The sequence below is a fragment of the Callospermophilus lateralis genome, unplaced genomic scaffold (assembly GCF_048772815.1).
Source record: "Callospermophilus lateralis isolate mCalLat2 unplaced genomic scaffold, mCalLat2.hap1 Scaffold_309, whole genome shotgun sequence".
Taxonomy (NCBI): Eukaryota; Metazoa; Chordata; class Mammalia; order Rodentia; family Sciuridae; genus Callospermophilus; species Callospermophilus lateralis.
In genome coordinates, this window is record NW_027513711.1 from 512,568 (window position 1) to 538,956 (window position 26,389).

General features: G+C 40.7%; 1 protein-coding gene across 1 annotated transcript in view; it reads right to left on the reverse strand.

The window, feature by feature from the left end:
• Positions 1 to 137: 137 nt before the first annotated feature.
• LOC143390081 (contactin-3-like) overlaps positions 138 to 26,389 on the reverse strand; it is a 51,286-nt gene continuing 25,034 nt past the window's right edge. Inside the window, exons 5-12 of the mRNA XM_076842686.2 lie at positions 19,495 to 19,612; positions 18,519 to 18,677; positions 18,272 to 18,421; positions 16,640 to 16,710; positions 14,148 to 14,382; positions 12,154 to 12,269; positions 953 to 1,139; positions 138 to 166 (exon numbers count right to left, since the gene is read on the reverse strand). Of these exons, the coding sequence (XP_076698801.2) occupies positions 138 to 166; positions 953 to 1,139; positions 12,154 to 12,269; positions 14,148 to 14,382; positions 16,640 to 16,710; positions 18,272 to 18,421; positions 18,519 to 18,677; positions 19,495 to 19,612 (1,065 nt within the window). The remainder of the gene's footprint in view (positions 167 to 952; positions 1,140 to 12,153; positions 12,270 to 14,147; positions 14,383 to 16,639; positions 16,711 to 18,271; positions 18,422 to 18,518; positions 18,678 to 19,494; positions 19,613 to 26,389) is intronic.

Genomic DNA, 26,389 nt, shown 5'->3' on the forward strand with positions numbered 1-26,389 from the left:
AATTGGTGACAAAACATAATCACTGCCTCACTCCTTTGTAAAATCAGTTAAGCAGATAAATTTACTAGAGTAAATTTTGAAAATTAAATTAAGGAAATGGTTTTCTGCAAGCAAAAATATTAATGTGCTAAAATCCCCTAATTTCTTCGCTCCCCTTTCTTATCACCTGTAGAACGAAAATAAGAAGGAACTGAACATGGATGGCTTGGCTCATGAATGCTCTCAGTCATTTTTGGCTATAAAAGAATAAACAGCACAACTCAGATGGGTGTGCTGTGATAGAGCAGCAATGAGACACCACGATCAGCTGGACATCATGAGAACATTTCAACTGAAATTTCCATGGGACACTCCAAAATGTAAACTGATGATTTCTCATAGGCTACTTAAATCATAACTGCTCACTACTGCAGGTGAGTTTTACCTGTGAACACACAGTCAACAGAAACTCAGCTTTGAAGGTGACACAGCTATCTCTGTTTCAGTTTTCAAAGTATCAATATCTACGTGTGCACCAGAATCTCCTGAGCATTACCTGTTAAAGTATATTGCCATCTTTTGAATAATGTGAGAAAGAAAATTAAAGAGCGAAAAAAATACCACTTCCAAGTCGTTGCTATTAAACTTATTTCTGCTTATCAATAACACCCAAGATTTGGGGGAACTAAAATTTAATGGAAATGAACTCATTGGAATGCATCCCATTTAAAAAGAACAGTGCACCATAAGATTTTTCAAAAGGTGCTTATTCATTTTCATATGGAGCCTCCATTTAAATATTTAGGGCTATCATGAAGACTAGACTATGTGGGGCTTGAGTAAGGGTTTGGACCAGGTTTATATCAGTCAGTGGGATTAATGACCTGACTAGTCCACTGAAAATGTTGAAGGATGCCATCATTTTTAATACAGACTATTTTCCTAGATATTCAAAAGGTGGGAAAATACATACGGGTTTTCTTGGTGGTCGCGTTAACTGTGGCACTGAAGGGGCCGGTGCCTGCACTGTTGTATGCCCGGACAGCCGCGTAATAGGCAAGGTTGCTCTTCAGTCCCCGGAGCCTGGCTGAGGTCTCGTTTCCGGCCACTCTCACCTTGCTTGAGGACTCCTGCTCTTCCCCACTGACCCAGTACCGCACCTGGTGAGGAAGATGCACCAGATGAGAAGGCTGGACCCAGCACCACCTTCCTCATTCTGTGGTTTTCATTAAAATGAGGACTGCGATTTACTTTCTTCTTTATTTGACAAATACTTCCAGAGGATCTACTGTGTGCCAGGTGCTGCATTAGGCTCTGTGGCACAGCAGTGTACACACAGGAAAGGAACCCTAGGAGGAGAATGAGGACAAACATGTACACAGACAGAGCAGATAAATTTAGAGTGTTGAGCATGATCAGACTATGATATCACAGTGGGAGAAGGAAGGGGAAATCTGCCTGCCTTCTCAACTCTTAACCAACTGAGCCCAAGGTCAAGTCCAAAACACTGGCAGAAAGGCACGAACTCTATGGACAGCTGAGGTTCCTTCCTGGAAGAAAGTGAACTGTCAGAGGAAAACATTATTAGATTGACTGTCCTGCAGTGCCAGCCACTGTCAGGTGACTAACAGTGCACAAAGAGCTGCACCAGAGGGAGTAAAAGCAGTTAAAAGGGCTGATTTTCAATAGGAATGGGCATTAAAATATTTTTCATATATTTCATTATCCTGGGCCACGCAAAGTGATCTTAGACATACCAGGACATATAAAAAACTCAAAATACTTAACACCAACCAACCAACCAATCAATAAATGGGCTAAGGACCTGAATAGACACTTCTCAGAAGAAGATATACATTCAATCAACAAATATAGGAAAAAATGTTCAACATGTCTTGTAATTAGAGAAATGCAAATCAAAACTACTCTAAGATTTCATCTTACTCCAGTCAGAATGGCAGCTATTAAGAATACAGAAAACAATAGTGTTGGCAAGGATGTGGGGGAAAAGGCACACTCATACATTGCTGGTGGGACTACAAGTTGGTGCAACCCATCTGGAAAGCAGTATGGAGATTCCTTAGAAAATGTGGAATGAAACCACCATTTGACCCAACTATCCCACTCCTTGGTTTATACCCAAAGGACTTAAAAACAGCATACTATAGGGACACAGCCATATCAATGTTTATAGCAGCACAATTCACAATAGCTAAATTGTGAAACCAAACCAGATTCCCTTCAATATATGAATGAATAAAGAAACTGTGGTATATATACCCAATGGAATATTACACAACATTAACAGAGAATAAAATTGTGGCATTTGCAGGTAACTGGATGGAGTTGGAGAATATCATGCTAAGTGAGGTAAGCCAATCCCCAAAAGCTAAGGGTAAATGTTCTAATAAGTGGATTCTGATCCATAACAGGGAGGGGGAGGCATGGGAAAAATGGAGGAACTTTGGTCCTGCAAAGGGGAGAGAGGGTAGGGATGGTGCATGGGGGCAGGAAAGATGGTGGAATGAGATGGACATCATTACCTTAGGTACATGTACGACTGCACATATGATGTGATGCTACATGGTGTACAACCAGAGAAATGAAAAGTTGTGCTGCAATTGTGAACAATGAATCAAAATGCCTTTTGCTGTCATTTATACCTGATTAAAATAAATTAATTAATTAAGAGAAAGATATACAAACATATGGTGAAAAAATATGAATATAAGAGAATATTTGCTGAAGGGAGGAAAAAGGTAGAGAATAAAATAAAAATACATTCTTCAGTACTTACAATTCACATTATAAAGTATTTTACTATAAAATTTTGTGTGCTTTCTTTTTTTGAACATACAGATTGTCTATAAGTAAACAAAGTAAATACAAAAATTTATGCAAATAAATGATTTAGGAAAGTTTACATATTCTTTGTGTAGATAAGACCTGGTATTACTATCTGCTGATCTAAAGCAGGGGCCACATAGTAAACACAACAGCAGATCTACTAGGTTCTCACAAGGGCTTAAGCATATTTCTTACTTTTATAAATATAGACAATCTCTGTTCACTCGTTCTTTCTTCTTCTCCTTCTCCTCCTCCTCCTCCTCCTCCTCCTCCTCCTCCTCCTCCTTCTTCTTCTTCTTTTTGGTGTTGGGAATTGAACTCAGGGACACTCAACCAGTGAGCCACATCCCAAGCCCTATTTTGTATTTTATTTAGAGACCGGGTCTCACTAAGTTGCTACGTGCCTTGTGGTCCCTAAGTCTGGCTCTGAACTGGCGATCCTCCTGCCTCAGCCTCCCGAGCTGCTGGGACTACAGGTGTGCCCACCATGCCCAGCTCTACTCTCTTCATTGCAGTATATGGCCACCTTGTTCTGGCCTTTATGTTTTACTGTTGAAGGCAAAATATAAAAATAGGAAATAATTATTATAACTTATACAACTAAAAAGCAATTTGAGCTCAATGAAACTGGCAATAATTGCTTCTGAGTGCACAGAATGTTGGAAACGGTAAAGGCTTGTGACCACAAGAAACAAAAACAAAAACTTAAAGACTAAGAACATAGCTCAGTGGCCAAAAAGGAAAAAAAGAAGAAAGAAAAAGAAAAGGAAAGAAGGCTTAAGGGACTGGGAAGCTGGACATAGGACAGAGCAGATTTTTAATAATGGAGCTACTCAGCTTTGCCTGATTGGAGGAGGATAGACTTTCTATTTAATTAATTAATTAATTAATTAATTAATTTTAAAAAGGAGAGTTCTAATTTTCATGTAAAATGTCCTAAATTTAGGGTTGACTCAAAACCAATACTGTGTTGATCAAACAAAATGTGCTTATGGGCCACAGCTGATTACAAGTGTCAATCCTCTGTACAAAACACACTACAACTTATTCTCTCTTGAAACACCACTGGGTGAGTGTTAAGGCCCTAAATGATAAGTGAAAGCAAATTATATATTGTGCTAGATCAAAATCTCCCTATGTATGTGCACATGGAAGGATATGTACCCTTATATTCACACAAAATTCTGATCTATGGATGCCTTTATGTGAATTTCTCTCAGAGAAGGGTTATTAGTTTTAATAAGAATCTCAAAGGGAGGATGTGAGCCCAAACAAGTAACATTGAAAAGGATACATGGTTTCTTTTCTAATGCCATAGCCAAATAGCCTGTTAATGGATACTAAAAACTTTTATATATGGTAGACTCACCAAGAGAAAACACTGTGTGTTGTTAGGTCTAGATGAGCCGTAAATGATAAGAAGATTTCCCTGCTCCTAAGAGCATTGTCTAGTTATTAACTAAGAATGATACAGATCAATAATTATAATAAAATGTACCAGACACAAAACCTGAAGCTTGGGATACAGCATAGACGGGGGTAGCATATAAATATGACTGTAAGACGGCAGCAGGGAGGATTCAGGTGGTAAAATCAGGACCGCCCAAGCTTCCCTCCCCTGTCAGGTTCCAGTGTCAGGGTTGTTCCTTTTCTGACATATCAAACTGGTTGAACACAAGTTGCCTAAGAAAATGTTCTTAGGAGGCTGATTTAAAGAAGACATAAATATAATTTATAATTGGTAATGTGGAATCTCTTTTTGTAAATCCGTTTATAGAAAGTACTTGAAAGTTCTTGATAGCGGCCTGTTTTAAAGTACTTTAACCAACCTCCACGCATCAGAAGGAGAGCTTTATTTTTAGATCTTAGTTGCTGAGAGGTATTAGAAACATTTAGACACAGAGAAAAATTGTGACAAAGTTGAACATGATACTAGTTAGTGACGACTGATTATATAATCTTTTTAAACAGCTTTCCTTAAAGAGCTGAATAAATATTCATGTAACTAAAACATAAGGAAACAGAGATGTGCCACTAATATTGCCAATTTTCTGAAAGAATTCCATTATGTTCCAAGAAATTTTGTTCAAAAATGCTTCTATAGGGCTAGATCATTTTTTTAATAAGGTGGAATAGTTAAGAAAGAAATAAGAAAGACAAATATCCCATTTTTCTCTCAGTTGTGTTCTGGATTTAAATAATAAAAGTACTCCAACTGAGAGAAGAGAATATTTCTTTGCTAATTTGGATTTTTATGGGCACAATCACAATACAGGGATGGGAAAGGAAAGATGTCTATGTTGGAGGAACAAACTTTGAAAATGTAATTGTGCAGAAAAGGGTGAATATAAAGTTGACAGAATATGAAGGTGGCATCTACAAAGGATGATCAGAGAGACGCACATTACCAAGACACACCCTGTTAATAAAACACAAGACACACCCTGTTAATAAAAAAGCCAGTGTAGATACGACTAGAGGCAGGGCAGCTAAATACACTGATGAGTAATGGATTATAAAATAACTATACCTAAAATGTCCAAGTCTGTTTGACAAGAGATTGAATCTATTATGTAAGAATAGGAGATAAAGAAAAAAGATCAGCCCAATTTGAAAAACAATAAGTAGGACTTGTAGACCTGAAAAAATGCAATGATTAAAAAATTAAGGAAATCAGTAATAAGAGTAAAGCTATAGACTAATAGTGGAAGGGTGAATTAATGAGCCCAGGACATAGCCTGAACAAAGAAATGAAAATTACCAAAGCAAAGCTGTGGCATTGAGAACAGAATGCAAAGTTCCAAACAGAGTTCCCAAAGGAGAGATAAAGGAAAAGGCAACGCTCAGAGGAAAAAATGGCTGAGATCTTTCCAGAGCTGAAGATATGAGCATTTTCATGGTGCAAACTCTGAATTTAGTGAGGGAACAATAAAAGGCACAGGAGAGGTTGGTTAAGACTGCCTTAGGTTCTCAACCATGCTTCATCCCTAAGAATCTAAGGGATCCAGTCTGCTCCTCTGAGCCGTTCCTGAGCCCCTGAGTTGGGGTTTACAGGTGAGGCTGGGGCCTGGGAGGGAAGGACCTCATTTCCTGACAGAGTAGACAGCAATAACGCAGGTCGTGATGGGCAGGGGCCTCTAGGTTCTGGTCATTACTGCTGACAGCGGACCTGTACACACAGCTGTCCCCCTGATCCATGGGTTTTCCCTCTGTGGTCTCAGCTGCTCTCTTTCAAAAACAGGCAAGAAGGGTAACAACATACACAAAGATACTTTGAGAGACTACTTTCATAAAATCTTTATTATAGTATATTGTTATAATTGTTCTATTTTATTATTAATTATTGCCATTAATCTCTTTATTGTGCCAAATTTACAAGTTGAACTTTACTGTTTGTGGTTTCAGGCAACCACTGGGGTTCCTGGACCATGTCTCCTATGGATGAATGGTGGCTAGGGATAGAACCCTCCATATTGTGGAATTACTAAATGACTTAAACGGCTTCACTCTTAACAGTTTAAAAATGTTTCCTTCCTCTGACCATGGAGATCTACCAAACTCAGTATTCAAGTTCTCAAATTTTCTGCATCTATAAACACTGGTAATTCAATTTTCTGATGAGATAATATGGTATTTTTTTTTCCTTCAGAAAAATAAAACCAGTTCACAAGTCAATATATTTTTATCTGGATAAATAAACAGAAACAAACTTGAAGAATGTCAAAACTAAAAATATAATTTCAGTTTCTGTGAGTAATTTGGTTATTCCCAAAACTAATGTTCCTGCTCCAAGTACTCCTTAATATCACTGCATCAGATCTTTCATTTAATTTAAACATAAAATGAAATATAGCTTATAAAACTAATGTATTTAAAAGTAGAACCTTTTTTAGGCTTGAAGGAAACAGGTGTTAAGTTGGAAAAACTCTTTTAATAGACTAAAATAATTTTATGTGTATTTACAGATTTCTAGAGAGATGAACACTTTAACTTAGCTGTTAGATTGGGCACATTTAAATCAGCAGAAGCCAGAGGAGGAAATGCATTTGAATGTCTTTTAGGGAGATAAGTCCAGGTCTGTCCTCCTCTGCTCTCAGCCCAGGGAGAGGTATTGTGTACGTCCTTGCCCTCTGACTTCTCTTTGGGTTTAATCAGCAGGACTCAGGAGAGACTGGGATGTTTACTCCCCACCATTTATAGTGCTGTGCCAGGGTTTAGTAGGGACCTTCTAACAAAGAACACAGCAGCACATGGGCAGTGAGGGTCATTCCCAGAATCCCCCACACAGAGTGAAGCCTGCTACACACTGGACCCTCTCCTCTCTGCTTGTCTCCATGGTATTGGAAACCACTCCTGCTGTATCACCGAGCCTCTGTCCCTCCCAAAGTCTGCCTTTTATTCACGTAAACACATTTTACTTTTTTGATATTGATGTAAGAATATCTCAACTGTCTGTACCCAATTTTCCTATGTAGATTCAACTCATGCCACAGTGAATTGAATTCACTGCAAGACAGCAGGAGATGAGACCCCGGGCACATAGCTTTTCTTCAAGTGGAATTTTCATATCCTCAAAAGAAAAAAAAAGGTACTCAAATATTTAACATCTTTTTCTATTCTGATTAAAATATCAGGCCCTGTGCACATTCCATACAGTTGTGGGAACAGGAGGCTGGAGGAAGGCATCTAGAAAGTTTGGTTTGGCATTCTGATATATTACATTTCTTAAGTTCCTCTGCCACACATAGAAAATAATCCTATGCGGTTCCCCCCAAATATGCAACTCTTATTATTTTGCAAATGTTGACTTGTTTCATTTGCTTATTAAATTTGTTCTTCCCAAGGTTTATTCTTTCTTAATGTTTACTTTTATTAACATGTAGTAATGTACATATTTAGGGAGTGCAGCGTAATACTCTAATGCCTGCGTGTACCTCACATAGATCAATCAGAGTAATTATCTTTTCCATCTTGTTATCATTTCTTTTTGTTTGGAACCTTGGAGTTCTTCATAGAAACAGTGAAGAGATTATTGTGAACTAGAGTTTATTTTTTCTAAGCACAAAAGGACTTTAAAGCCATGGTATATTCCAGGCAGGAACTCTAGCGCTCTCTCCTCTTGGTGCCCACTCTCCATGAACTTAATGGCTCTGGATCCTCTTTTGTGGGTCTGCCTCTCTTATTCCTATCCAGAAGGGCACCAGGAAAGATCTGAGCCTGAGTTTAAAGGCACAGCAGATGAAATAAATTGTAGTCTAGGGAAATGAGCTCAACTACTGGTTGGTCAAATCAGAAAGAAAATTAGTCTAGATGCTAATGATGATGTGTGCTCAGCATGTTGCGAGGCACACGATCAACTCACGCCAAGATGAGAGAAAGGTAGGAGATATTAACGATTTTAAAGCCAAACTGGGGAAACTGCAACCCACAAAGTTAGCCACAGGACTGATAATTAAATACTCTGCTAAGTCATTTATTTTTCTAGGTTAATTTTTAAATCATTACTGAAACGAACAAAAGACATATTTTTAACTTGGTGGAATTACATAAATTATTTGAGATTTTTTTCTAATTAGTACATCTTTCTCTTAGCTTGTCTTTCTCTTCATATATTCTACCAAGCACTTGGGGAAGAAATTTTTAATCCTTGTTTTTCCTTTCAATACAGTATACATGTTACATTTGAATATTTTGTCTGCTACTCTCTATACAAATAGATAAGATATGATGCATTTTTTTAAAAAAAGCATTTATTTTTTAGTTGTAGTTGGACTTAATAACTTTATTTCACTTATATATTTTTATGTGGTGCTGAGGGTGGAACCCAGGGTCTCCCATGTGCAAGGCGAGCGCTCTACTGCTGAGCCACAATCCCAGCCCCAAGATGCAATGCATTTTAACCCATAATTGATACCAAGAAAAGTTCCATTTCCTTCTCATCTTTTGCCTCTGACCCTAGTGGCAACAGGCATGAGAGTCACTCGGGGAGTGTATTTTCCTTGTGAAAAGTAGAAAGTATTCTTCTACTCTTTGCTGCTTTTCAGTTTTCTTTTTCTTTCAATGAAATCTCACCCTGAAGCCCAATATATAAACAGAAAAAAAGCAGAAGCTTCAAGTCTCTCAGGGTGGTTTTAACAATGGCTGTTTTATCTCTTGCAATTCTCAAATGATGCTATGAGTTATGGATGACTGTTACTCTATTCTAACTGAGCCTTGGAGAGCTTTAATGACTTGCTTAAGAACATGCAGCAGTGAGATAGCAAAGCCCAAACTGCATTTTTTCCATCAACACATAGTTTGTGCATGTCACCCATGTGCCCGATATTGCTCTGTGAGCTTGGGAGATATCATTAAACAAACACACAGAGTTCCTGTCCCTTGTGGAGCTTATACAGTAACCTACTAGTTTTGAAGGCAGAACTGTCTAATTCCAAAATGGTAGAGCCTTAACTAGAAAATATGAGTTTCCACTAGCATTACTTGATGTCCTTCAGTCAAATACTCTTTCCTGACATGGCTAAGAGATACCATTCCATTTTCATATAGAATATTTTTACCTGGATGAGTCCTTGTCAGTTTAAATTGATATGGAAAAAAATTAGCATCTCCTTGCCCTCATGCTCTCCATTAACTACCATCAACTTTCAAGACCCCTACAATGCTTATAAGCCCACAGTTCTCTTCTATGTAACCTCTCCTTCATTTGTCTCCAGTATTTCACAAGGTACAACCAGATTGGGGATATGATTCTGCCATTATGGCTCATACAGGGCAATTATCCATAGTGGGACTGTGTCTCAGTCCAACTCCTTCACTGAGGAGAGTCACATGTGTTCATTTCTTTAAATTCCCTTTTCTCTTTCACATGAGAGATCACATTGGACCCTTGACTTTCTAGGTCTGGCTGATTTCACTTCGCACGATATTCTCCAGTTCCATCCATCTACCAGAAAATGCTATAATTTCATTCTTCTTTAAGGCCGAGTACTCCATTGAATATGTATTCCACATTTTCCTTATCCATTCATTTGCTGATGGACACCTGGGATGCTGCCATTCTTGTCTGTTATGAATCAAACTGCTATAAACATTAATGTGGCTGTATCACTACAGTATACTGATTTTAGTTCTTTTGGATAAATACCAAGGAGTGGGATATCTGGGTCACATGATGGATCTATTCCTAGTTTATTGAGAAATCTCCATACTGCTTTCCAAATTGGTTAGTAGTAATTTGCAGTGCTACTGATGATATATGAGTGTACCTTTCCCCCACATCCTTGCCAGCATTTATTATTTGTATTCTTGATGATTGCCACTCTAACTGGAGTGAGATGAAATCTCAATGTAGTTTTGATTTTCATTTCTCTGCTTCTTAAGATGTTGAACATTCTTAATATTTTTCATATTGTTAGCCATTTGCATTTCTTCTGAGAAATGTCTGTTTAGTCAATTTTCCCATTTATTGATTTGGTCATTCCTTTTTTTTTCTGGTGTTAAGTTTATTGAGTTATTTATATATTCTTGTTATTAATCCCATGTTAGAGAAGTAGCTGGCAAAGACTTTCTCCCACCTCTCCATGTTTTTAGTTACTTCCTTTGCCATACAGAAGTCTATGTCTCATCCTGCACAAAAATCCACTCAAAGTGGAATAAAGACTTAGGAATAAGACCAGGAACATTGCAACTTCTAGAAGAAAACACACAGTCAACACTCTACAATATGTGTACAGGCATTCATTTTGTTAATAAGATTCCCAAATCTCAAGAAACAAAGCCAAGAACCAACAACTGGGAGCTCAATTTCAATTACAAATTCAGGTATTGCCCCTGAATGGCCTGTATGCAGAGCCTCACTGCTCCAGTGCTGTCTCTGTTTAATTTGATAATATTTATTCAGGCCAATGCTATGTGGTTATAGGGAACAGAAACTCTCTTGAAGCTGCTCAGATAGAAAGGGGGTTCACTGTCAAGAAGGACAAAGCACTATGAAAAAGGATGTAAGAAGTCCACTTGAGAATTGGGCAGTTGTCAAAGAGCTCTTCTATTTTACTCTTTTAAGGTTGTAGGGACCTTGTTTCTCTCCTTGTGAGGATGAAGTGGGGAGATATCTGCTCTATCTCATCTTTGCAGACATAATTTTTCCTACATGCCAATGGCCTAAGAAGTGTGAACTTGGCTACAAATATGACATATGACCACATGGCCCTCATTAACTATAACCTCTGTATTCCTTACTTAAATATCTCACATAAGAATCTGACTGGGTCAGCTCACTGTGCAGACCAGTTGACTTTGGTCACATGGTCACTGGGATACAACCACTGGAGACTGTATTGGGGAGTGGAGGGGTACGTGGCTGTGTCATGCTAATATGGCTATGTTAGTCTGACACTGAATCAGCAATTACACATGAGGGCAGTTTCCTAAGAAGCCAGCAGTGGGTGGTGGGGATGAAGTCACAACCATGACCTCTATAACAGCATTGCTAGATAAATCTTAAAATGTGTTTATCTCACCACTTCCTAATTCCACTGTTCCCTATGAAATATGGGGTACAGTTCACGTAGTTCCTCTTACATTCAAAGTCATCTGTGACCTGCTCTCCTATGCCTCGGTGGGCATCATCTTCAGTGTAACCTTGGTTTTGTACACAGCCTCTACTCCTTTACTCCTCCAAAATGCTGTGCTCAATCTGGAATGTTCTCAGTACCTCTACATTCATTTCCTTTCCCTCCAAAGTCCTGGTTAAACCTTCCTACCATCTGGAAGTCTGTAAAGCTGGGTCATCCTTCTTCCTCAAACACTTCTTGCTCAGGTGAACTATTCCTACTTCATTATATTAGGTCTTATGATGCCCTCTCTTTTGGATATTTCATCTTATTTCACCATACATCAAGGTCTCTGGAAACACAAATTATACTACGGGCAGCTGAATTCTCTAGAATTCAGGAGAGAATCTCACAACCAAGGACATAAGACCATAGCTGGAGGAAGGTGACTTTCTACTGACATAGCCATCCAATGATAGGACCACAGCCTTTCAATCTCACCCTCAGTTTTCAGTCAATCCATCATAAGATCTGGCTGACAGTGCCCATGACTGCCTTTCATATTCACTGTTTTGTTCCTTTTCCACCCCAACTAAGGTGGTACTCATGCCCCTGGCAGGGTTAAATTAGGTATGTACTAATAATCAGATGGCACAATGTGTGGGTAAGAAAAGAGCAACCCAGAACAGAATTCATATAAGTTGTCATTGTTCAGAAGAAGTTTTAGTGAAAGAAGCAAAGTAGCGTGGTAACATACAAACACAAGTTAGTTTACCTCATAGCCAAGCAAATGTCCATTGCTCAACTTCCAAGGAATGGTGTTCCACAAAACTTCAATTTCTGAAGAAGACAGGCTATGGGCAGAGACTTCAGTTGGGGCCATTGTAGGCTCTGTTTAGGAATAGAAATTGAAAACCAATGATCATTTCTGCAGTTGAATAAAACAATCCTTTGACATCCTTATTTTTGAGAAAGCATTTTAACATAAGTGGAACTTTTATAGTCATCCCATAAAAATATTTGAAAACAAGCACCATGTCTTGAAAACACAGACACTGATCTATTGCTGAGGACGAGGTGGCCACAGTGCCACAGGGGTTTTCCTTGCTCAGCGCCCACAGCAACCTGTGCCTTCCTCTCTTGCACCTCTTTCTCAGTATTTCCTTCTTCCCTCTGTTCTCTCTACCCCTTTTTCCCCTCTCTTTCACCCCACACCAGCTGCTTGGGAACTCCTATACTACTTTCTTATTTGGGTCAAACAAAGTCAAAGTCAAGTTCAAGTAAAGTTCATTTACTCAGCAAGCACTGAGTGCCTAATTTCACACAAGGGGCGGTGTGAATTTGGATACTGACTCTTTTGAAGGAGTAGGTAGACATGCCCATGTGATCTCCAGTAAGAACCCCTTTATAATGAACATTCTTGGGGATTCATGGGAATCTCATAAGGCTCAATGATAAAGTCTTCCTCTGATTCACTGAAATGTCTGAGTGTATTTCCAACAAGCCCCTCATTTTTTTCTTAGGCAACTAAATATCTTTCTTATGTGTGAACAGACAGCCCTTTGACCAACTCCTCAGAGTGATAAGGATGATTCAGGAGAAGGGAGGTGAGGGGCACAGGAATAGGCCAAAGGCTAAGTTTGTTCCCTACTTCCCACAGCCAGTTCTCAGGCCCTAGATGCTGAGGGCAGACAGTGTCTGATGTCCTCCTGCTGGCTAATTTCCATCACTTCCCAGACTCACAACCTGCCCTTGTAATTCCTGGAAGCTCTTGGAAATGGGGTCTGGTTATGAATGCAAGACTCTTTCTTTTGCAAAGATGCCTATAATACCTGTTTTTATCCTTTTCAGAACTCAATGGGAAATGAGAAGACAAGAATAAGGGTGGCCGTCCTCCGTCCTCAGAAATATGGAGTCTATTTTTAGGAATGATAACTGTGGACCTTTTTTTTTTCAATTTACTGCCAGTTCTGAGGTTAGGAGAGACACTGGGATATACTGCATGAGCTCAGAATGCTTAAGGCCAATGGCCCTGGGTTAAAATCCTGGCTCTTACTACAGGAGTTTTGGCAGATTTATTCATCTCTTTCATCAGGCTTTCATTTTCTAATTTGTAGATGGGAGACTTTTCATTTGAAAATTCTAATTAGGTAACTCCTGGCAGATGGCAACCATGCAATACAGGTTGGCCCCTAACATCTTTGTTAGGTGGAACCACATGAGGTGGCCAATATTCAGTTGCTGTTATCTATAAAAGAGTGATTTGCTATCATTTTCTAGAGTGATCTTGAGATGTCTCAGAATGTGGAGCAGATTTAAAAGGAGAGAATGACTCAATGGTTTTCTAGTGAAGTGTGTGTGTACACAGCAGAATGATGCAATGAGGCCAGAGTGACAGGTACTCATATCCCTCAAAGGTTCACATTGTACATCTCTTGGATGGCATCTTGGCCCTCGCTTTCTGTCTTGCTAGTGACCGTTTCTCAGTTGCAGAAACCACAACAGAACTTTGAACTAGGGTAGCTTCCAGGGACTATTTTATTCTTCAACCAAGAAGAACAGGGTTGCAACCAATTGTTAGATTCTCTGTCTCTCGAGTCTTACACTTCAAGTCAGTTATGGTTAATCTTTATGACCTGCCCTGGGGACATAACCACAAGTTTGATTACTGTTGACTTGAGGAAAAAAAATACCCCTAAAGCCACAGAGAATTTTCTAGTCAGGTTTGAGCACAACTAGCTTATCAATATACAAACTTGTTTCCCGCACCTTCTTCTGCAGAGAACACTGTTGTCACTGGGCTAAATGGGCCTTCACCTCTGTTATTATAGACACCCACTTTGACTTCATAGGGTGAAAATGGCATGATGCTTTCGTTCCTGAAGACGTATCTTGGGGTGTCAGGGGATGTCACCACTGTCTGGATCCAGTTGGTAACCCCAAGAGGGCAAAAAGCAACCACATACCCAAAACCTTCACCATTCTGCAGCTCTTCAGGGACTGGCTGTAAAGAAAAGGCACATTCTGTCTCCCTTAAAGACAAGGGCATAGCAAAGTGATGAGTCCTCATCCTTAGTGTTTCCTATGAATTATCAAATAATAACCTTCACCGTATCAAGTCGGAGATTTTAAAAAGAAGAGGAACAACAGGGGCACATTTAATTCAGCTGATTTTTAAGAGACATATAATACTTTTACCAGGCACCGAGGTACTGAGCTAGACTTCTCAGTGATTATTTGACATATGAGTGTCTTTAAGTCCATGTCTGGGTTTCTAATAACCCATACTCTGAGTCTAACATACTAGATATTTTAAGTCAAATAAAAATTATCAAATCCCTAGTGTTGGTTTTATGGAAAGAAATCATACCTTGATACAGTGATTAAGTACAAAGGAGCAAAAAAAAAAAAAAAAAAAAAAGAAGAAAGAAAGAAAAGAAAAGAAAAGAAAAAGAAAAGCAAAAGAAAGTAAATACAGCTTACTGAACTCAAGGATGCATGGACTCATGTGAAAAATTCTATTGGCATTTATCACAAGCTCATGATGCTTTATTTGTTTGTTAACATATTCAATTAATATAAATAAATTTAGTGCTAGCCCCCCCTATTTCTTACATGTTAATTACATTTTCCCCCTAACTTGACAAAAGCAAAGGATAAAAGATGATCAGGAAAGAAATATAGAACTCAAGCACCTGTGGGGATTGTGACATCATCAGCAGGACATTCCAGGAATGCAAGGAGAGCAGTGAGGAAACCTCAAGAGTCAGCAGCCAGGAGTTGACTCTCACCCTCTGTTTAGCAACCAGGTGTCCATGTGCAAATTACTATCTTTGTGCCTCAGTGTTTTAATATATAAATGTTCCAAGAATGAAATAAGAAAACTTTTGCAAAATGACAGGAACAGTGATTAGCACTGAAATATTTGCTACCGGTGCTACCAGCAGTGGCAACAGCGGTACCATTATCAGCAGCAATAGCAACGCCAGCATCAGAACCCACACCACAAGCACCACTGATAGTACCACCAGTACCACCAACACAGGCACCACAATTCCCAGCACCAGTGTCACCAGCACTGGAGACATGAGAACCAGTAGCACCTGTTCCATCAATAGTACCACCACCAAAACAATGACCCACACCACCAGTACCAACACCTCCAGCAGCGGCACCTGTGCCACCAGCTGTATCACCAGCACAATGAAAATGAGCACACACACCATCAGCACCATCAGCACCAACACCAGAATAACTACATCTGCACACCAGTGACACCATGAATACCTGTGTTCCCAGCACCACTACTAGCACCTGTGCCACAAAACCCACCACCAAAAAAACCAGTACCAATTGCACCACTACTACAACCACTACCACCACCAGCCCCCACATCACCAGTCCATCCCCAGCACCACTGTCACCAACCCGACGACTCGCAGCAGCATTAGCAGCACCGCCTCCATAAGCACCAACAAAAGCGCCAGGCCCACCAGCAGCAGCAGCAGGGTAGGAGCCAGCAGCAGCCAAAGCTATCTCATTCATAGCAGGACCACCAGCATCAGCATCACCATAGCACCAGCACCAGAAGCAACACCACCTGTGCCACCTCCAACACGGGTGTTATTGGTAGATCCAGTACCAGCACTAGAACCAGTACCAGAACCACCAGCACCCCCAGCAACTGCACAGACTCAATGTGCAGTACCCAGTTCATTCCCCCAGCAACATCTCCATTAGCATCACCAGCACCACCGCTATGACCGCCACCAGCCCTAGTGCCATCAGTACTATTACAAGAGCACCGTGAGCACCAGCACCACCAGGACCATTCCTCCAGCATTACTAGTGCCACCAGCTCAAGGACCAGCACTACCATGGCAACAACATCACGTTCAGTACCACCAACAGCGCTGACACCATTACTAGTATCAGCAGCACCAGAATCTGCACCACCGGTATCAGTACACTGTTCGAATCAGGAACATCACTATAAGCACCATCACCAGCGTCACCAGCATCACCAGCATCGCCAACATCGCCAGCACCATCACCAATATTACTACTAGGACTAGCACCAGTACCATTACCACCAGAACCACCAGTGCTACCAGCACTAGCGTCAACTATAGCATCCTTAGAAGGAGCACCATCAGTACCAGCCCTGCAGCATCACTAACAGCATGGACACCACCCAGGAGGCCATAAGGATCATGAAAATAGGAGCACTCTCATGAGGGAAGTGCTGCCTGGACACTTACATCCCAGGTGATCTCCAGTTCAGACCGGCTTCCGCCTCCTCCACTGACTTCAGAGGGAGGCACTTCAGGAACTGCATGGGTCAGAGAGAAAGAGATGAAACCCTATTTGCATGTAGCAATATTTATCCAAAAGAAGACTCATTGTTGCTTTTAAAATACATGAAGGAGCTTCATCATTGACACATTACACACACACACACACACACACACACACACACACATTCACAGATGCCTTAGGTAACGACCTAATGTACACACACACACACACACACACGTGCGTGTATATATCCCATATGTATACATTCACAGATGCCTTAGGTAACAATGTAATGTATATTGCATGAAATTATGAAATATTTTGGGTGAGATCATCAGATGATTTTATTTAACCTGAAATTATAAAACATTTAAAACCTCTCAAGAGGTAATACAAATGAAACTTATTTGAAAGGGACATTGTGACTGGTGTGAAGGCTAATAAAATATGGAAAATGGATTCACCAGGGACGCTGGGAAACCACTCCAGCATGAACCCTGAACTGTGGCTATTCCAAGCAGAGACATGAGTTTCAGAACAACAGTGGCTTTATGGAGGAAGGATACAGACTGGGACCCTCCCATCCTGGTAGGAGGTATTTATAAACCTCAGGCAGGCATCGACTTTCACACTTCTGCTGAGAACTTTCCTTTAGTAAACTCAATGACACAGCTAGCATATAAATTCTTTGAAGGTGGGTCTTTGTCATGCCCATAGCTGTATCTGCAAAGTCTGCAAAATGCTGAGCACACAGTAGACACTCCTGAATACGTGCCGTGTGAACAAATGAGCAGGCTGTAGGCAGGCACCGGCCCCCATGTCTCCTAGTACCTGCCACATGTACCACGTGCACTGTGCCAGTCAAACGGCATCACTAAAATGTGGAGACATATCCTTGGACTTTATTTTGACTTAGTTAGCTCCTAAAGTGACATGCTTGCTGTTTCAAATATTCTATTAGTTAATATTAATTAATATGCAGATTATGAAAAGGAAAGTTTACGTCCCCTCAGCTGTCTCAATAATGTGATACTGGGTATGCATTCCACTTCTAAGTCTTAAAATTAGGATAATTTTAGGATCATAAAGCCATTTATATTAATAGTTACCTTACATGGAAATTAATAACAATAATTCTTACTTAATTGAACAGTTGAGAAGCCAAAATTGTTTGAGCTCGTGTGTGTTCACTGAGCTCGGTGACAGAATGAGATTTCCTAGCAGCAAAAATTCCAAATGCCATTGTTTTGCCAATTTGTCAATGTTTGTTTTAAATGAAAACAGCTCTTTCCTACTAACAGGGTAACGATGTCAGATAGTAATTATAACCTTAAATGACAAAAATGTATTCACTCAACATGCACTAATGATGGTCTAGGAGGGATTGAACTCCTGGAAATGTCATACAACATCAGAGTCACTTACATGGGTTGACTAAAGCCATATGGCAGATTTCATTAGAAAAGTCAGATAATTGTGACACTGCATTATGGATATGGAGTTCCCACTGGGCCTGGAGACCAGGGCCAAGGGAACTGGAGATGCACACCCAGGGACATCTCTTCACCCATTACTCAGAAAACAGAAACACTAACCTGCCTCTTCAGTTCTTACTTTTTCTGAGGGTAAACTGGGTTCTCCACCTCCGATTTTGTTACTGGCTACAACCCAAAATTTGTATTCCACCCAGGGGTTTAACTCCACTACGGTAGCTGTGTGTGTTTTCCCATCGATGACCTCAGGCACTACAAAGGAACAGTTCAGAGTTGTCAGAGTCTGTGGTGCCCAGCAAGGCCTTGAAATCCTTTCCTAAGCAGGGACAGTGGCTGCCTCTCCCCTTACCTGTTGTAACAGTTTGCCAGCCCACAGAGAAAGGTGTCCTTGCTTGGATAGCGTAGGAGATAACCGGACTGTGGTTGTCTGTGCCTTCTTTCCAAGACAGCTGGGCTGTGGTGTCTGTGATTTCTTCAACCTTCACATATCCTGGTGGTCCAGGTGAACCTAAAGAATGTGAGTACGCATACCACTGTCACCCACTTCCACCAAAGTGAAGAGTATGTCCCGTGACCACTTCAGTACCTCCATGAGGTCCCCGTTTAGAAAGTGCTTAGTGACAAAGGCCAGGTACCTAGTAATAATATCCCCTGACACATATTTCCATTGTTAGATCTTAAATCTGGATAGAAGGCCATAATCCCCCATGCTCCCTTGTGACTGTATGTAGGATTCCTGTTCCTTCCAAATGCAGTGCCCCTGGCTTTGGATACACTGACTTTCCCTTAAACCCAGTGGTTTACCTCTGTAGTTCTCAGCTTGTTATCTAGTGATGTTTTAATTCATGATTCACTCTGGTCATTTTCCATCCCAATAGCAACAGTACTCTGGACAGTAGCTTAGGTTGGCAAATTTTCTCAGGAATCCTGAATAAATAATCCTGATTCTTTTAGAAGGACATACACACACTTGCACGCGCACACACACCATATTCTCTCGCGTGCACGCACACACACACACACACACACCCCATATTCTCTCTCCTATTTAATCCATATGCTGATTGATGATTGATGGCATGCTCAAGAACATATCAGCTTGGCAGCCATCCCCGTCACAGTGAGAGCTATTTGAAGGGCAGAGTCAAGAATCTTGTTTCTCTGAATTGACACTCATCTGAATTGTTGTATTTGCTGGCAAGAGGAGGACTCAAATCAACACTATAATTTGCATGTTCACATTCCCTCTCATCACGGCTCTCCCTCCAGTAAGGAATGATCAGCTAAGATGTGAAGGTAGGAAATCCAGGAGGCATTCCTGTTACCTCTCACTATGAGCTCGGCGGCAGAGGAGACACTGTCCACTCCCGTGTGCACCATGCAGACGTACTTCCCGCTGTGCGTCAGCTGGATGTTTCTGATCATTAGATCACCTGAGGAACTCTGTTGGGAAAACCGGTAATGGACACACCGTTATTTTTAAAACACAAAGAATTTTGGAGACTATGGCCCAGAAACACATGGCGACGGAATCTGTATTTAGAGTAAAAACTAAAGTGGGACTAGACAGAGGATGCAAGAAGGGAATGAACGGAAATAACACCAAGTTAAAAACCATACATGACTGCAGATAAATATTTCTGCAGACAAATAAATGACTAGCTCTCCCCAGGGGCATTTATGGTTTCAAAAATAAATGAGGGCAGAGATTATAGTCTCAGAGTCTATTTACTTCCACCAGGGTGACACTTCTTTTATATCCACCGCTCAGCATCAGCTCAACTGTTTTCTCTGGTTCCAACCCCACTGCAATTATCTGCCTGAGAAGAAGCAGAAACCATTTAGGTATCTAGTGGGAAATAAATGCAGCGCGACACAGGGATTACCACAGTTGAACACTGTTCTAAACACATTGGAGGTCCATTCCAATGATTCATACAGAAACTTTTACAGCAGGAGAAAAATTCCTAAGTGATACAAATTTGAGTTCCTTCTTAAAAGCACTACCTTTTTAAAAATAAGATAATTCATTCAAAAACTATTTATTAAGCAACTACTACACTTCAGTTGCTGGGTATACAATGATGAGGGGAGAAAACAACAGTCCTTATATTCACTGAGCTAACAGCTGAGAGAGGCAGTCATCAAACAATGACATAAAACAATGTCAAATTACAGTGTAACTTAAGATCAGAGAACACAGAAGAGTCTATGGTTTTCGAGGGTTTCAGTGAATGAACCGACGGGCCCAGGCATGCGATGTAATCAGAAGTCTTGAAAAAAGAGGGTGAAGTGGTCTACACGGGCACATATCTACATGCAAAGCACTTGAGGACACAATCAATTTGTTTGACTCAAGAAGGGTAGGGTAGTGGCACACACCTGTAATCCCAGAGGCCCAGGAGGCAGAGGCAGGAGGATCATAAATTGGAGGCCAGCCTCAGTGACTCAGTGAGAAACTAAGGAACTTAGTGAAACTTTGTCTCAAAATTTAACAAGTGTTTGTGTGTGGAGTGGAGCATTGCAGATGAAATTCTGTGGTTCAGCACCACTGGGTTCAATCCCCATTACCAGGGGGAACAGGGGGGTTGCTAAAAGGGTTTCAGGAATAGGGATGTCAGGAATGTAGTTAATCTACAAACTCTTTATCTGTCCCCCAAAATTAAAAGTTCACTATAGTCAACATCAAATGCATAGTTACATCAAAATGATCGTATTTTTTTTCCTTTTTGGGCTAATTTTATAATTTCTAAGTTTGGCTAGAACCATTTACCCCTTTTTTCATGCTGGGGATTGAACCCAGAGCCTTAAACACACTAAGCACACACTCTACCACTGGGCCACATGCCCAAGCCCTAGAATCACTTTCTTATTGAAGTATTTGTTCACCTAGACATACACATTTCTTTTAGGAAAAAAAATACACATTTTTGAAACATGCTACAGGTACAAGCAGCAAACAGATTTATAAGCCAAATCATCTTTGACATGAATGTTAAGGGAAAATGTAGCGTGTACTGAATTAAACAGAAGAGGATCTTATTAACTTTTCCCCTGTATTTTCTGAGGTGATGACACTAATGAAATTTGGGATGCAATTTAAAAGCCACTCTGCACTGAAAGGCAAGCAGTATGTGATGTGATAACCCATGCCAGGAGAAAGTAAATGAACAGCGGATCATCACTAATTACAGGTGGGCTCGAAGCACACTGTGGTGTCTGCCATGTGCTAAGAACCGAGGTGCAGTGCAAACTTCAGAATCGGGGAGCGTCTTCCATGTTGCAAACAGAGCCTCAACTTTGAGTGAAACAGATTATCACAAATACTAATTCCTTAGTAAGCACTCTGGATATAAATGCTGCCACTGGACTGCCAAGAAGCATAATTTCCCAGTATAAGGGAAAAAAATACATTTTGATGGCTATTTGGAAGGCAAGGTTGACTAGGCGGGCCTCCTCCTTTTTATCACTTTATGCAGTCTGTGACTGCAGAGCCACCCAAATTAATCATCGGTCCCTTCACAGGCCTGCTTTCCAAACTCTGACACCGCATGTAAATCACACCCAGGTGCCTTGAAAGCAATCAACCTATAGGTTCCTCCTGGAATCTGGTTGGTGCTTTCCTTTGTGAAGGTCCCCAAAGGAACTGATGGTGACATGACTCGCCTCTGCATTTATGATCAAGCAAATTAAACCTTGCCCCCACTCGCCCTGGACAGCCTCCTCAGGGTCACCTTCCTTACACACATACTCTGCTCAGGCAAGGAATAGAAAACGTAGGCAGCTACTGAAGATGGAAACAGGACCAAGCTGGGACATTGTGCTAATTTTTCTTACTAACAGTGGTTACAGTCACTTGGTTGTCTGAACAGGTGATATTTAAGGCAGGTAAATGTCATCTGTTCATATCAGAATTTGCTTGACTTTCTTTTTTTTTTTTTTTTGGCGGGGGGAGGTACTGGGGATTGAACTCAGGGGCACTTGACCACTGAGCCACATCCCCAGCTTTATTTTGTATTTTATTTACAGACAGGGTCTTTCTGACTTGCTTAATGCCTGGGATTTTGCTGAGGCTGGCTTTGAATTCACAATCCTTGGGTCTCCAAAGTGCTGGGATTATAGGTGTGCCCCACTGAGCTGGGCTAAGAATTTGCTCAACTTTCTTTGGGAGGGGATGTCCTAGTGTGCCTCACTAGAAGTTGGTGATGTCAAGATGCTTTTACCAGAGACTTCAACTCAGTGTTTTCTACACTTTGGTCACTACAGTTAAATTTACAGCTTTATATGACACATCCTATGAATGGAAGTTCTGTTATTCACTTGATGTTTTCTTAAACTGGTTAGCTTTCTTTAATTAATATGGAAACAGATAGGGAAAATGTATATTTTTGACCTAAATGGGAGTTTGCTCACCAAAATAAGTTAATGGCAGAAATGAACACAGTGAGTAGAAAAAAAATATGAATGGACACTGTCCAAGATAATGCATATGGACAGCAGCTGAATGGTGTTAAAGTCCCTGAGCCAGAGACCTTTGCTCTGCTAATTTAAAAAGGAGATTGGCAAGTGTTAGACACTGTTATCAACAAATTCAACACTATAGTTAGCCACTATTCTGAACTTAAACTCATGATTGAAAAAAAAAATTGAAAATGGATGGTTTCTATGTCCTATTATTTAGAGCTGCATATCTAGGACCTAAATCCTATCATTCTCAATGCTGGTTGTGCTATAAATTTACCTGAGGAATCTTTAAAAAGTACCAGAAAAGCCTAGGCCACATCCCAGGATAATGAAGTCAGAATGAACTGGAGACAGGAAACCCTCTAGGTGACTCTAATAAGCCATTAGGGTGCAAAGCTCATTAAACCTCCTGGAATTTGACGTTCCTAATCTTCATTCCTCTTGGAAACAGAAGGCTTACAATAACCACTCTGATGTCCCTCAACTCTGAAATGCTATAATAAATAAATTAATAAAATAATTATTAGGCTGGGCTGGACATTGCTGGACACAGGCTGACAACAGCACTCCTATACAGAGGGTCCTCCTGGGAGGGAGGCATGAAAACTAGCGTTCGTGAAGCCAGCAGAGTGTGTCAGGTTGGGGCCAACTCCCTTGATGTTGCCTTGTTTGCTGTGCTCATTGTAATTTAGAAATAGTCACCCAAGTCACTCAACAGTGATAAATTTCTATAAATGCACATGGAAACTTACTATTACTCAACCTGTACCACTCTAGGATTTCTGTTGATGGATGTGATGATTCTGGCATATTCCAAGTCAAGGAGCTTATCCTGGAGAGTAAATTAACTCAGGGATCAAATCTCACTGTTTTGTTTTTCCCTATAGTGAATGAACAAAGTGCACTGAAAGCAGATCTGTCCCTTGTAGAATGGTATGGCTGTGTGGAAGAAAGGGTCCACTGATGCAAAGGAATAAAAAGCTATTTTCTCATGGCCACATTAACAAATTCTGCTGAGTTCCTTAGGTTTACTTCTGGCACCAATTCATTTTGCTATGTAATCGTTTACCCCCAAATTTAGTAGCTTAAATTAAAAAAACACTTATTGTGCTCAGGAAACAGCAGAGAAGAGTGGAGCCAGCTCCTTAGTGCTGCATAGCTTCTTGGGGAGATGTACCTGGGGACTGGCAAGCTCATCCACAAGACGGGCAACTTGGGGTTGGCCATTGGCTGGGACTTCAGTGGGACTGATGGCTGGGCACCCTGGTTCCTCTTAAAGTGAATCCCTGCACACTCTACTTTGGCTTCCTCATAGTCTAGTGGCTCAGTTTCAGAGCCATTGTGCTAATGGAACCAGGTAGAAGAGCATGTGTTTTGGGGAGTTAGCCTCAGGAATCCGATGGCACTGTTCCTGGGGTTCTTTATTAGTCAGGGAAGTCACAAAGGTCTTCTGGGTTTCAACAGGGGAGGAATGGCTTTATTGCAGGTGGACAGGTGTTTGTCAAAGTCATGCTATAAGGAGAACTCATTGTATAAAGCAGGCTGTGGCCACCATCTTTGGAAAACACAATCTGCCTCACCACAGGTTTCTTCCACACCTGCCGTACAGCCAGTGCTTGGGACGGATGACCCACAGGGACCACAGAAACAGGTTTCCATACCTTCCACTATAGCTTTGGGGTCTCTCACATGGAGATCTGAGGGGGAGAAAGTTGTAACTTGTGGCTATGTACTTGCCAAGAGTCACCCTTGTGGGCTGGCCTTAACTGAATGTGCCAAGAACCTAGAATAGGTTAAAAAAAAAAAGAAAAGAAAAAAACAACAAAGAAATAAAAGCAAAACCCTAGACTAGACACCCTTTCTTTTAAGTCAGAAGCCTGTATATGGACCAGATAAAGAACTCCCAAGGGCTCAAAAAGTATAAAATTATACCCTCTCCCAGGAGAGTTGCTCCCAAAGAGATCACAGTGTTTTCCTTACAATTGCAGTCGATTATATTCCAGCCATTTTCCAGATATTTCAGAAGTATAGATTTTTCATCTCCAAGTCATATTGAAAAAGATAAAATAGGAAAGACTAGGTTTGATATTAAATGTGACTATCAATAGACTTTTTTTATGATAAAGAACATGTTCTAAAATTTTAAGGTTGGTATAAGAAAAAGGGATTTAAAAAATCAGAGTGTTTCTATAATAATAATTTTTTTGTTGTTAAAAACCAACCACTTAAAATTTCTGGTGTTGGAGTCTAAATTTTTAAATCACCCCAACTGATCTATTCATTCTTTACTTGCATGTCTATGTTCTAATCAATTAAATGGGTATAATTAAATATCACATCTTATACAGTACAATGATTTTCTAAATTAGAACATAAAATATAAGCCAGCCTGATTAGAAAATTGGCCAGTTGCTCTGACTTCTGGTATCCAGTCACCACATAAGGAATTTAGAAGTTGCCACTCTGTCTTAACAACAGGTAAAAATCTAAACACACTTAAAAAAATTAATTCTTCTTAGCTACAGCAAGGAAATATGGTCACAGGGCAGACTGTGTCCCTCAACACTGGAGATGTAACTGGGCAGATGCAGAGATCCACATGTAGAAGGCTCCCTGGAAACCTCTGCTGGAGTAGGAAACCTGGCTGTTACTGACAACCTGCAGGACAGGCTGAGGGGATAGCTCTGGGGACCCAGTCATAGAGGGGTCCCCACAACCTCAGCGTTACTTCCAAGTCTACTAAGTCCTTGTAGAAAATACTGGAGAAAAATTCCACACAGTTCTGGCAGAAGCAGGGGAAAGGAACATCCCAGACTGTTTTACTCTCCCTTAAAAGGTCTGCCTTCAGGAGCAAGTAGCCAGCTTGGTCTGATCAGAGCCTAACCTACTAGGGGGAGGAAATATCAAACTCCACCTCCTCCAGCCATCCTGTCCCATGTTAAGAGGGCGGGGGGAAATGGAAAAGAACAAGAGAAGTTTAGAGTCTAGGGGTGCGGGCTCACTTAAAAGATGGAGCCCTCCCTCCCATATACCTCGTCCATCGGTCTCTTATTCAAGGCCTATTGATCTCATTGCCATTTTCTAGTACATCATATGTGCCTTTCACCAAAGTTACAGGCACATAAAAAGGCAAAAATCCAACCAAACAACAAAATAAGGTTTGAACAGGCAAAACAATCAGGGTAGGAGTGATGGTATGATCAGACTAGGAATTGAAAACCATGATGAATACTAAGTGCTCCAGTGGGGAAAAAATAACCACAGGTGAACACAGGAATGCTGCAAGCAAACCAATGGAGATCTCCGGAAAAAATTAGAAAGAAGAAGATGCCAGATGAGATTATTGAGAACACAGACAATGACAAGAGCTGGCGAGGATGAGGGGAAAAGCACACTCAGATTGTTGGCGGGACGGCAAGTTAGTGCCATCGCTTTGCAAAGTAGTATGGAGATTCCTCCAAAGACTAGAAATGGACCACCATGTGGCCCAACTGCCAAGGAATGAAACCACTGTGTGACCCAGCTGCCCCACTCCTTGGTGTTTATCCAAAAGATCTCAAACCAGACACTGCAGTGATACTGCCATTTCAAAGTTCACAGTGGCACAATTCACAGTAGCCGAGTTATTGAATCAGCCAGATTAATGGGTCAAGAAAATATAATATATACACACACACACACACACACACACACACACACACAATGAAGTTGTATTTAGCCTTGAAGAAGAATGAAATTATGGCATTTCCTGGTAAA